Source organism: Felis catus, chromosome A1 (assembly GCF_018350175.1).
Source record: "Felis catus isolate Fca126 chromosome A1, F.catus_Fca126_mat1.0, whole genome shotgun sequence".
In the NCBI taxonomy this organism is placed as follows: domain Eukaryota; kingdom Metazoa; phylum Chordata; class Mammalia; order Carnivora; family Felidae; genus Felis; species Felis catus.
The window spans coordinates 233,775,501-233,789,143 of record NC_058368.1 but is presented as its reverse complement, the minus strand read 5'-3'; the positions used below and the strand labels follow the sequence as shown (position 1 = coordinate 233,789,143).

The window sequence follows — 13,643 nt, the reverse complement described above, 5'->3', positions numbered from 1 at the left end:
CAGGTCATGATCTCACGGTTTGTGGGTTCGAGCCCCGCGTCGGGCTCTGTGCTGACAGCTCGGAGCCTGGAACCTGCTCCGGATTCTGTGCCTCCCTCTCTGCCCCTTCCCTGCTTGCTCTCTGTCTCTGTCTCTCTCAAAAATAACAAACATTAAAAAAAAATAGGTAAATAAAATAAAATTAGCTCTATTTTAATTAGTTTTAGCGTCTGTCTCCACTATTATCCAATTGAAATTATATCCCACCTATTTCCAAAAGAGTTGGTATTCACTTTTTCATTAGGCACTATTTGAAATGTAACAACCAGAGGACTGTCACTAATCCCATAATCCCTCTTGGGAAGTGGGTGGGTTTTCACTCAATCATCCATCAAGAAACAGAAAAGCTTCCAGGTGGTTAAGAGAAAGAGGGCAACTCAAGGAATTACAGGATTACATACGTAATTACTACAGTAAAAAAAAAAAAAAAAAGTAAACAAGACGATGAGTGTGAATCATCCTGCTGTCTGAACAGCTTAAGCGCATGTGGTCCCTTCCCTAAAGGTCTTACATTACAAAGTGTGCTCGTGTGAGAATTTGTTTATGAATCCTGGGCCAATGATCAAAAAGAAGATAAACAAACACAAGTAATCATCCTTTGAATGTTTAATAAAAAAATGGTAAACATCCCTACAGTTTATTATCCAACAATCGCTAGGCTAACAGATTGAGTGGAACCAGGAGCCAGTCCCCACATCTGCTTTGGCTTGTGTTGGTGGTATTTGGTGAGAAATACAGCCTTCCGGTGGTTCGGTATTTCCTCATGCAGATCTCTGTGGTTGTTGGCTTTTTTCATACCCAGAGCCCATGCTTAAACTTTGGGCTCTGTAAGGAGTGTGAGTACCAGCCGAAGTCCAAAGATCATTTTATAAGTTTCATTTGGTACTTTTATTTAGGTGTAATTCGCTGAAACACTGAATGGAGCCCCAAAGAAGGAAAATGCTGAAAATTGTTTGGGTAAAGAATACTTCACTCACAGCAAGAATATAAAAGGTAAAGAGGGTAAAGAAGACTAGGGGATATCTTTCTACACCATCAACATAGCATTAGCAAAAGGGATCTATACTTACATTTGTAAACTTTTGTCCAGAACCAACATAATTTAGTGTTTGCAAATTTAGAAAGACCAGATATAGGGGCACCTGGGTGGCTCAGTCGGTGAAGCGTCCGACTTCAGCTCAGATCATGATCTCACAGTTTGTGGGCTCGAGCCCCGCATCGGGCTCTGTGCTGATAGCTCAGAGCCTGGAGCCTGCTTAGGTTTCTGTGTCTCCTTCTCTCTCTGCCTCTCCCCCACTGTGCTCTGTGTCTCTTTCTCTCTAAGATGAATAAACATTAAAAATTAAAAAAAAAAAGAGGGATGCTTAGGTGGCTCAGTTGCTTAACCATCCAACTCTTGATTTTGGCTCAGGTCATGATCTCGCGGTTTGTGGGTTGGAGCCCCGTGTCGGGCTCTGTGCTGACAGCTCAGAGCCTGGAGCCTGCTTCTGATTCTGTGTCTCCCTCTCTCTCTCTGCCCCTCCCCCACTCGCACTCTGTGTGTGTGTGTGTGTGTGTGTGTGTGTGTGTGTGTGTCTCAAAAATAAATAAACATTTGGGGCGCCTGGGTGGCGCAGTCGGTTAAGCGTCTGACTTCAGCCAGGTCACGATCTTGCGGTCCGTGAGTTCGAGCCCCGCGTCGGGCTCTGGGCTGATGGCTCAGAGCCTGGAGCCTGTTTCTGATTCTGTGTCTCCCTCTCTCTCTGCCCCTCCCCCGTTCATGCTCTGTCTCTCTCTGTCCCAAAAATAAATAAAAATGTTGAAAAAATAAATAAATAAATAAATAAACATTTAAAAAATTTTAAAATTTAAAAAGACCAAATATAATTTTGCCTCCATGTAAGAAAAGCAGGAATACCTAATTGCAAACTGTATGTCTTAAGAATAGACACATTGCACTTTACTGAAACAATATAAAGCAATTTGAATCAACATCGAGCTACCTCCAAGCCTGATACTGATTTTTTATAGTTTAGTCCAGATATTGTAATATTAATATCCTTAAAATTTTGAAGTATGTTTGTTAAAAAGATGAGCCTTCCATTTGTTGTCTCTTGAGGAAAATATATTTAGAAGCGAAGAACAACTTTACCACAGCAGGGAAGGCAGATTTTTTTTTTCATGTATTAGTTATTAGACTGTAATGCAGTAATGAGGGTCTAGGTTTAAGATTGCCTTTTTATTCCTTTAGCCTGCTGAGCATGAAAATGTCTTCAATGCTTCCCAGTAACAATGTAAATACAGCCTGTCCAGATAGAGTTGGCAGGTAAGCTGTATCTGGCCATTTGGAGGTTATTTAATCAGAGGCAATTGGCCCCATGAACCCAGCAACCTCCCCCCTCAATGGTCCAGGGCACCACCTGGCACTGATGTGGGAGCTGACAAAGGAGCATTTCTGGTGACTCCTGTGCAAAAGAAAGCAGATTCTGGGCCCTTCCGCAAGGCTTCACTGGTTCTTCCTTTGAAATATCATTTGTTGCATGACAGTATTTTCTTTATCTAACTAGTTTTTGTATTAAACTGTACTCATTTATCTATGTATTTATATGTGCTATTTAGAAAAAAAAACCAACCACTTCACAGAGCTACAACAAGCAATTCTAAAATTTGTATGGAACCAGAAAAGACCCCAAATAGCCAAAGCGATCTTGAAAAAGAAAACCAAAACTGGAGGCATCACAATCCCGGACTTCAAGATGTATTACAAAGCTGTCATCATCAAGACAGTATGGTACTGGCACAAGAACAGACACTCTGATCAATGGAACAGAATAGAGAACCTAGAAACAGACCCACAAACGTATGGCCAACTAATCTCTGACAAAGCAGGAAAGAGTATCCAATGGAATAAAGACTGTCTTTGGCAAATGGTGCTGGGAAAACTGGACAGCGACAGGCAGAAGAATGAACCTGGACTATTTTCTTACACCAGACACAAAAACAAACTCAAAATGGATGAAAGACCTAAACATAAGACAGGAAACCATCAAAATCCTACAGGAGAAAACAGGCAACAACCTCTTAGAGCTTGGCTGCAGCAACTTCTTACTTGATATGTCTCTAGAGGCAAGGGAAACAAAAGTAAAGATGAACTATTACGACCTCGTCAAGATAAAAAGCTTCTGCACAGTGAAGGAAATGGTCAATAAAACTAAAAGGCAACCAACGGAATTGGAGAAGATATTTGCAAATGACATATCAGATAAAGTGTTAGTATCCAAAATCTATAAAGAACTTCTCAAACTCAACATCCAAAAACAAATAATCCAGTGAAGAAATGGGCAAGAGACATGAACAGACACTTCTCCAAAGAAGACATCCAGATGGCCAACCGACACATGAAACAATGCTCCACATCACTCCTCGTCAGGGAAATACAAATCAAAATCACAATGAGATACCACCTCACACCTGTCAGAATGGCTAACACGAACAGGAAACAACAGATGTTGGCGAGGATGCAGAGAAAGGGGGGCCCTCTTGCACTGCTGGTGGGAATGCAAACTGGTGCAGCCACTCTGGAAAACAGTATGGAGGTTCCTCAAAAATTAAAAAAACAAATAAATAAATAGAGCTACCCTATGACCCAGCAATTGCACCACTAAGTATGTACCCAAGGGATATAAAAATGTTGATCTGAAGGGGCACATGCACCATGATGTTTCTAGCAGCACTTTCAACAATAACCAAATTATGGAAAGAGCTCAAATATCTGTTAACTGATGAATGGATAAAGAAGAGCTGTTACACACACACACACACACACACACACACACACACACACACACACTGGAATATTACTCAGCAATCAAAAAGATGAAATCTTACCATTTGCAACAATGTGGATGGAACTAGAGTGTATTATGCTAAGTGAAATAGAGAAAGACAAACATAATATGATTTTACTCATATGTGGCATTTAAGAAACAAAACAGATGAACATAGGGGAAAGGGAGGAAAAATAAAATACAAACAGAGGCAAACCATAAGAGGCTTTTTAAAAATGTTTATTTCTTTTGGGAGTGAGAGATGGGTAGAGAGAGGGAGAGAGCGTATCCCAAGCCAGCTCTGGCTGTCAGCATAGGGTCTGACACGGGGCCTGAACTCACAAACTGTGAGATCATGACCTGAGTGGAAATCAAGAGTCATATGCTTAACTGACTGAGTCACCCAGGCACTCCCGTAAGAGACTCTTAAATGCAGAGAACAACCTGAGAGTTGCTGGAGGGGGGGAGGGGGGTAAATGGGGGATGGGCATTAAGGAGAGCACTTGGGATGAGCACTGGGTGTTGTATGTAAGTGATGAATCCCTGGGTTCAACTCCAGACTACACTGTATGTTAACTAACTTGAGTTTAAATAAATTAATTTTTAAAAAAGGAAGAAAAACATTCAGTGTTTAGAAATCCTTGTACTTATTGATATAAATTATCATGCTTTTATAATAATTATATGCTTTTATATATATAACAAAATAAGTTTGGATGTTATTCACTCACTATAGTTGGTTACTGAAAAGATGTCCTTTCAAAATGTCTTTTCTTTAACCCTCCAATACCTGAAGTACTGTTTCATGTTAGTGCCTTTCTATTTTATAAAAGTGATCGGGGTTAAAATAGCTATGGGTGTAGGAAGGGTATCAAAGAAGATTCCCAGATGAGATGATGAGTGTCCGTTTTCCAGGTAAGGGAAGTGGCAGGTGGGTGAACTGGTGACTGCCCGAGTGGCTCAGTCGGTTAAGGGTCCAGCTTCGGCTCAGGTCACGATCTCCCCGTCTGTGAGTTCAACCCCCGCGCTCAGAGCCTGGAGCCTGCTTCGGATTCTGTGTCTCCCTCTCTCTCTCTCTGCCCCTCACCCACTCGCACTCTCTCTCTCAAAAACAAATAAAACATAAAAAAAAATTTCAAGAGAAACAGATAAACCAAGGCACATCAAGACATTTGAAAAAAAATATTTGAGCAAACATAGATTCTAATCAGGCAACGCCAAACCAAAAGTGGTTATAGGCTCTCACCAGCAGGTGCTTGGGGGCAAGGTCTTTATAGAGAAAATATATAGGAAGCAGAGCAAAGCAGTGAGTTGATTGGCGGTGGCCTTATTTGGGAAAGCCTGGTTGACTGCGATTGGTGGTTGGAATGTTTCACTGTCTCAGATTCTAGCACGCAGTGACCCGGGTGTCGGTTTTGGTTTGCTTCGATGGGCCACCAAGTTTGCGAACCACCCCAGTCTCAGGGCCTCCGCATTCAAATAATGCAGAGGGGAGGGGCGCCATTCAGGACCGAGGGAGAAGGGAGAAGTAGGTGGTACCTCCTGGCAGGTCTCTATTTGGACCCTAAATCAGGAGGTCAGCAGAGTTAAGAGTTAAGAGTTCGAGAGTTAAGCAGGGCTGCTGCGAGCAAACCCTGGCATTCTATGGCAGGAGGCGATTTTTGTCCATAGATGGCACAGAGCAGGCCCGATTTCTCCTCCAGGTGGAACGCTTGGGGTATGGATCCGAGCAGTCAACAAGGCAGGCTAGACATTCGGAAGCCCTGAGGCAAGAGAGTGGGGCCGTGGAGAAGGGGGAGGCTCCAGAAAAACGGAGATGAAGTTGCAGGAGGGATGGTTATTTGGACGTGGGCAGGTGACAGAGTCAGGAGTGGATGACAAGTCCGTGTTTCTGTAGCTCCGTCAGATGGCCACGGAGGGAGGGGGTTTGGTGGGCAGGATTTTTGAGTTCGGTTTGAGACCTGTCACCTGGGACCAGAGGACCATTTGGGAGGGAAGTGCCTAATGACCTAGACACGCAGATATTTGCATGTGACACATGCCCCCCCCCAACACTCAGGGTCCTGCTTAAAAAATATTTACTTGGGGTTCTTTTTGAAATCTTCCATTTAAGAGCAAAACTTCCCTAATTTGTAATAGGGAATCTATAACTTAGTCCACATCATGAGGGTCATAATATTTGGGGTTAAATTCAGAAGTATTTTTACTTTTTTAAAAATGCTAGCAATAATAAGCAACATCCAACAAGCGAAACAACCCTCTTCTGAGCTGTTAACCTTCATCTTCCTTTGCCCAGTTCTGGTATTCATGCTTGGCTGTTAGTATGGAGATGACCCATTTCACTCTGTCCTACTCTGCCTTCTTGCTATCCAGTTCTCAACCATGGCTGAGGTATAGAAAGGATGAGATTTTAGGTGGACGTTTCAGCAGTCCGGTCTTCATTGCCTAGTATTATTTTGCCTCTCACATGTAACTGGGCACTATACGACTGATGGCCGTTGTCTCTTGAGAAAGCCAACCCCAAATGGTACTTTCTTCAGACACTCTCTTCTCCCAGACGTATTTATTCACTGGTTGTTTCTTCAGTGTTTTATCTCATATATGCTCTTACCCTTTTCTCTACTGGGCAAGTGGAATTGGTAGCAATAGGTGATCCACGCTGCTCGGAAATCTTAACCATTTTGGAGTTGAAAACATTGTGAGGTTAAAAAAAAATGTACAGAGTGCCAATAGCAAACATTTATATACATACAACCTTTTCAGGGCTTGGGCAACATTTCTATCAACTCAGGTTCTGATTAAAGCAACCTATTTGTAGCATCATTTGTCAACTGTACTCCTCCGAAAAGAACGATCCAGTCAATCGTTCATTCATCTAGCACATATTTATTAAGTACTTATTATGTGTTTTGCAAATTTCAGGTAAGGGAGATATAACAGTGGAGAAAAGACACTAAGCCTCCTGCTCTTAATGAATTTACCTTCTCCAGAGGGAAGACAGATCATATTAATACAGAAAGATTCGTGTCTATCCACTAAATTGCCACGGCACAGCATGGAAATGCTGTCATTCTTGCCTTTCAACCTAAGGAAATAGTACTTGGCTACCAGATGCTTATATACCACTTAGCTAACCTCTTTTGGGCCCAGTTCATTTGTTTTTATTGAATTTAAGTGATTTTTCCACCTTGATGTAAAAAAGTTGATTAAAATCCATCCCATTATCCAGCTCAGGATAGTATAAACATATTAGAAAGATCCTTAGGGTAGTTGCCACACCCTTCTTCCTTTACAGATACATCGACTGAAGCTCAGAGATGTTTATGACTCTTTGAAGATGCACAGTTGATGTCAGAGATAAGGCAAAAATCTTGCACCTTGAGAAAGTTATTATAAGAATATTGATAATTATTACAACCGTGTGGGATAACACAAGCAGTGAGTTTATTTTCATATTTAAATGTAAAATGGTGAATCAAACAGTAGTAGAGTGGCTTAAAATCTTAAGCTAAGTCATCTCATCTGAATTGAGTGAATTCAGAATTGGGCAAAAAATATTCGTGAACTGTTTCATAGCATTTTCATAGACCATTTCTTGTCCCTCAAAGTCATTATCTATCAGTTTTGGAGGATGATTAAATTATCCTTTCGGTGACTATTTTAAGGGACACCTAAAAGGGTATAAAAAGAAAAGTCAATGTATCTAAGTGAGCCACTTACGCTTGCTAAATATGTGCCCTTTTCCTGTACCTCCCTAGGCAACAAATCCTGAGCACACATCTCCGTGCAGTGAATCATTGCTTTTTAGATCACATTCTCTGAGCAAGAACAGAGAAATCGATATCTCTCACAAGATTATAGACGTGCTGGAAGCTGATTAGTCATTAACCTGTTCTCACTCCTCCCTGTATTCTTGAAGGGAGTCACAGTGTCTCTCAGTGGATTTTGAAAAAACAAAACAAAACACCGGTAACAAACTTTGGAATGGAAGCAGGAATTTGTGAAGGGTCTGTTCCAAAACACTGGCGCCATCTTCTCATATGTTCAGGGCCGTAAATCCCAAGAAATCACCTGAAATCAGATTTTGAAGATGATTCTCTGAACTATTTTTTACAATTGTGTCACTTGAGAAATAACTTCTCAAATAAGCCAAGGAAGCAGGATCTTTCAAAGACCTGTAGAGATCATGCCTCACTCGATGGGAACGAAAATGAATATATTAATGTCACATTCAGCCACTTTGCCGAGGCTCCAAGAACTGAGCTGCAAACAAGTTCCTTAGTGAGCTGCAAGAGTTAATGAGACTTCCAGGAGCCATAAGCTGGCTTGGGTGGTGTGGTTTCTGTATTCACAGACTCTGGTTCAATAAAAATGTAAATGTTATCTGGGTACACAAAACATATTTCATTGGTGATAATGAATCTGTTGACATACTGTTCCTACTTTATTATATAAATTTTAGTGATGTATTTGCCAGGGAGAAACGAATACACAGGGAAATACTCTGTGCACAGCCCTACAATATGCTCCGGGTTGGCACATGTCTGTGTCTGTCCTTGGCAGTTTGCTCGCCTGCCTCTATTGAATCAATCAGAGCACTGTGACATTGGGCGGAGGACAACGGTGTCCTTATTGACTGAGCTAATCTAACTGGATTTGGAATAGGGACTAGAAGATGAGTTATTTTTAAAGCAGAAGCCATTGATTCAAAAGCCTGCCATGCAGCCTGATTACTTAACAGATTTATAAAGATTCAGGTGTGTCCGTGTGGATGTGAAAGATGACCAGACGAGGAGGGATGGGCGGCCTGCCGTGGCCCAGGCGGAGGATCCTGCCTGCTGGTCCGCAAGCCTGCACCCGGCAGGCAAAGATGGAGGGCCGTTCGGTGTCACCAGCCAGCCAGACCTGCCCCCGGACTTAAAATGAACAGGCGTGACCTGTCCTTCCAAGAGTTTCAAGATGGTGACAGCAGAACCTTAAAGCAAGTGTGTGCACCCCCCCCCACCCCGTGCAACTGCACACACGCCCTTAACGCCTGTCCTGCCTGCTGGGTTCCGGGGGTGGAGGGCTGCCCTCTAGCGTTCCAAAAGAGCATTTTTCCTAATGCTTTTTCTTTTTTCACTTCCTCAGCCCCAGTTGGAGCTTGGACAGTTCATTTCTTGGCGCACTTTGTCACGAATCAATGGCTATGGGGTAAATTATGGGAGGACCCTTTACTGTCCATACCTCAGCGGTGGCGTAGCAGCCCTGCTTCCCACAGATGGGAAATGACCCCGAGGACGCCCTGGGATCCTTTTCTTGCCCGAGCCTACCTACCCTTCGTGCTCCTCCTGGCTTTGTGCTGAAGGGCATTTTTCGTTCCGCGCCATCCCTGGCTTACTTTGCTTTCTTCTTTTCTTTCAAACTCGGAACTGTTGTGAACTTTCAAAAAGGCGCTCTTGATGCAATAGGTTCTAAAACACTTACGGAATAACTAATAATTGTACAGGTTCACATTTTATTTGGTCTTAAAAACAAAGCAATGACCGAGGTCGCCATACAAATAAGCACCAAAACAAAACAAAAAAAACCTCGGGGAAGTCTCACATATCCTTGATTTTTATATTCAATTCCTTCCATGACCTTAGTTTATGATACGAATCAAATGAAATGGAGGTGTTGGGAATGAATGTTGGTTTTTCATGTTTCATATTTTGTAGCCCTACTTTTGAAAGTACATTGGAGATTCCCAGAAGGGATGCAGGAGGGCCCGGTCCTTTTTTGTTTTTATTCCCCTTTCTGAACATCTGGCACACGGTAGGCACAAAAATAAATATTTCTTGAATAATTTAATGGAAACAAATGAATGACAAAAACACGGCAGAAGGGTCAAGTGCAAAATCTTCTCCGTGCAGAGTCTCTCTGATTATATTTTACCATTGCATTTAGCAAAATCCCCTCAAAGTCTTAGAACAACTCCCCTTTACCATATGGAGAATATACACGAGAGATACTGGTGGTTAAAAATACCCCACTCCCACACTAGAAGGAAAAAGAAAATAATGAAACATTTACTTTTCTCTCATAATCTCTCAGCTCTTTTTGCCCATAAACCTAAATGACAGATTATTTACTTTTTCTTCTTTCTTGAGTGGGTGAAGGAAGATGTTTATCAATACAAGGGGTGAGGAAGCACCAAGAATTGGGGAGGTGAATAATTAGTATGTTGTGCCAACAGCACGAGACTGTAAGTGCACAACTCTGCCCGACTCGGAGACCTCAGCCCAGAGGGAGGCAAAGAGAATCCACACAACAGAAACTGTGTAACCTGGCCCTCCACCGAGTCTCCTTGGGCGATGTCCGGGTCTGGCTATTTATAACTCCCCTTTATCAGTGCAGTCATTACGACTTGCTCCCAGAACCACCATAAACCTAAAATTCCCCGCCCAAAAGAAAGGATCAAGCCCAGTGGGTGGGTTTGGCTGATACTGGAATTGCCAGGGTTAAGTGGTCTATACAGTCCGGGTGATTTTAGAGCGGGGGGGGGGGGGCAGACAAGGCAGGGTGAGGGCGATAGACAACTAAGTCGACATGGAATAGTTTTATTCTTCCGCTGGGGCGGGAGGGTATCAGCCTTGTGACCAACAGGAGACCTTCAGCGGGGACCTTCTCCATCCACGGTCTCCTCCATTTCTCCTGCTCTCCACGTCTCGGGCAGGAGGGAAGGCCCGGACCAGGTGAAGGCTGGTGGGGCAGGACCCCGGAGCGAGGAAGGGGCGTTCGGGACACGCCCCTGAGCCCAGCCCCTCTTCTCCCCCCCACCCCGTCCCCCGCCCCCTCGCCAGCCCAGCTCTGCGGCCGCCGGGGTAGAGCTGAGCTAGTCGCTGGCCTTAGCCACCCACCCCCCCCACCCCCCCCCCCCCCCGGGCGGAGCGGGCGTGCTGCTAAGAATACGTATTGCCGGCCTCCAGAAGGCTCGCAGCTACCCAGTTCGCCCCGGCCCTGCTGGGGAAGGGGGACGGGACAGTGCGGGCGGGCAGCGGGGCAGGGAGGGAAGGTTCCCGAGGGTAGGCGAAGCCAGGTGTCGTCTCCTGGAAGAGACTACGAGCGCTTAGGAATGAGCCCCTCTGCGCTGTTTGCTGGCGGCGTGACCGAGGAGGGTCGCCGTGCCTCGGAATCCTTAGGCTTTGGGAGGAGGTGGGATTTTCGGGTCTTTGCGCCGGACAACACTCGAATAGGAGGAAACCTCCAGAAGGGTGGAATCCTTCGGGGAGCCCCGGGGAGCTCCTCTATCCTTCGGGGCGAGGGCCAGAGGTCACGACTCCCAGGCGTGCGGGGAGGGCACACGGCTCCCGCCAGCGTCTGCCCCCACGTGGCTCCGGCGCGGTCTCTGGCGCCTCCCCAGGTGGCTGTCCCCGAGGTGGGGGCGATCCCGGAGCGGACCCCGCCCGCGCCAGCGCTCGGCAATCCGGGCGCGCCCTGGCTGCCATCCCCGCCAGGCACAAGGGGCTCGAGGGGGGGGGGCGGGGGGACGGTGCAGGTCAGAGGGCGCCCCCGGAACCTCCGATAAGGAACCCTTTGGCCCAGTGGGCACCCCCAAAGTGTGACAAGCCGACCATGCAGGGCGCAAGTGAGGCTGCCCACCCAAGGACGTGGCGGGGTGCTGCACTCGGTCACAACCGCCTCGCTCCTCCATTGCGCATCTGGGGCAGTTCTCCACTAATAAGGGGACTCCTCGCGCCCCAGGCCCTCTCCGCCCCCCCGCCCGGAAGTCCCCTGCCCTCCGCGAGAGGGGGAAGGAGCGTGGGCACCCCACCCTCGCCGCGCGGGGAGCAGGAGGGTGGGAACCCCCTACCCACTAAGGGGGGAAGGGAGAACCCCTCCTCGGCGCGCCCAGATGGTGAAATGGAGAAGTTCCAGCTGTCCTCGGGGTCGGGGGCACGAAAGGATGGGAGGTGTCCTCCGGCCTCGCGCTGAGCTCGTGCAGAAGAGCGCGGGAGCACCCCCGCCCGCAGCCCACTGGGAGGCCGGGGGGGGGGGGCGCCTCCCGCCGCGCCGCGAGCTCGTGGGGGGCGGGGGGAGGTTGGGCGCCCCCGCAGCCTCGGAGCGAGGTGGGACGCGTGTGTGGGGGCGGGCAGCGGGAACCCCGGGCCGCGCTCCGGTAGCTGGGAGAGGGTGGGCCCCGCCGAGGCCGGGCGTGGGCGGGCGGGAGGAGGGGACGTCCCGGCCGGCGCGCGGCCGGCGCCCCCCTCCCCTCCCCTCCCCCTCGGGCCGCCCCCAGCGCGTGGCTCGGCCGTCGGGGGGCGGCGGCGGTGGGCGGAGGCCGGGCCGCGCGCCGCGCGGTTGGTGGGGGGGGGGGGGAGGGAGGAGAGGGGCGGGCCGAGGGCCCCGGTCGCACCCGCCCCCTCCCGCGCGGTGGCGGCAGCGGCGGCGCCGGGAGCTGCCCCTGAGGCCGCCGCCCGGCCCCCGCCCGCGCGTCAGCGCCCAGCCCGGGGCGCCGAGCTCCGCCCGCGCCGGAGGCCCCTGCGCGCAGCTCGGAGCGCGGCAGCCGGGCCGGCCGAGGCGGCGCGGGGGTGGGACGCGGGCGGCGCAGCCCCGGCCGGGCGCGCTCGGCGGACGCCCCGCGAGCCGGCCCGATGTGGCGGGAGGCGATGCGGCGCCGCCGCTACCTGCGGGACCGCGCCGAGGCGGCGGCTGCGGCGGCGGCGGCGGCGGCGGGCGGCGGCGACGGGCTGCAGCGGTCCCGGGACTGGCTGTACGAGTCCTACTACTGCATGAGCCAGCAGCACCCGCTCATCGTCTTCCTGCTGCTCATCGTCATGGGCGCCTGCCTCGCCCTGCTCGCCGTCTTCTTCGCGCTCCGGCTGGTGAGTGGCCTCCCCGCGCGACCTGCCCCGGCGCCGTCCCGGTCCCGGAGCCCGGAGCCCGGCGCCCGGAGGTGGACCCGGCCCGGACGAGCCGCGCGTCCCGCCCGGGGGCTGGCCCCTCGGCCCGCGGCTCCCGGCCCGGCTCGCGGTGGGGGGGGGGGGGGGCAGCGGGCGAGAGAAAACTTTCCGTGGCAGGTGGGGCCCCAGATAAAGTTGCCGGGGTGCTCCCCGGGGTGGACGGGCAGGGCGTGTGCTCCCCCACCCCGGCCCCGCGCACCCGCTGGCCCGGCCCGCTGCTCTTTCCAGCCGGCGCCGCGGCCGCAACATCTGCCCGAGACGCGACCCCTCCGGCCGCTGCCCGAGGCCGTGCACGGGCCCCCGGAGCCGGCGTTTTAGTTGGGAGTGCACGTTAACTCTCCCAAACCTGCCCTGGGAAAGGGGTTAATGGCGAGGGAAATGGGGGGGGGGGAAGCAGAGGATTATGCATCTCTGCCCTTATATCTGTTTAGTCCCATAGACATAACGAGATGGGGTGTTGACCTGTTGTGAGTCTTCACGCTTTGAGTCTGTAAGTAGCAAGCACCCACGGACCGTTGATTTCCTGTTTCTAGGGAGGTTGTTCATCGTGTCGACTCTTTCGTGCGGGTTTTTAAAGTGGGTTTCATCACCAGGATCATCGGTGCAACTCAACAGCTGATGCCACTTTTGCCAATTTATGTTTTTCAGGCAGGAATCCTTGGCTCGCTCCCTGGAGCGGGGAGGGAAAATCTGTAGATGGCGGTAAACTTCCTGTTACCGATCATTCTGGTTGTGTGGTTCAAACTTTTGCACTGCCTGTGATTATGTATGTATGTGCAGACTGCCAGGCATCGATTTATCCAGTGGGGTATTTTGGGTCAGCGGTTGATCTGGAGATGTCTCTACTGAATGACTTTGTGTGTGTGTGTGTGTG

The 13,643-nt window shown here is 49.2% G+C and overlaps 1 protein-coding gene across 8 annotated transcripts in view; it reads left to right on the top strand.

Annotated features, from left to right (window-relative positions):
- The first annotated feature begins 12,422 nt into the window (after nt 1-12,422).
- The window catches only part of ADCY2 (adenylate cyclase 2), a 413,092-nt gene continuing 411,871 nt past the window's right edge, over nt 12,423-13,643 (top strand). For 4 of the 8 annotated variants that reach the window (XM_023239655.2, XM_023239653.2, XM_023239661.2 and 1 more), the window contains exon 1: nt 12,427-12,691. In XM_023239655.2, coding sequence (XP_023095423.2) covers nt 12,461-12,691 — 231 coding nt within the window. In that variant the 5' untranslated portion in view covers nt 12,427-12,460. Of the gene's footprint in view, nt 12,692-13,643 lie in introns of all 8 variants that reach the window. The other 4 variants (XR_006586411.1, XR_006586410.1, XM_045038986.1 and 1 more) reach the window with 4 other exon arrangements.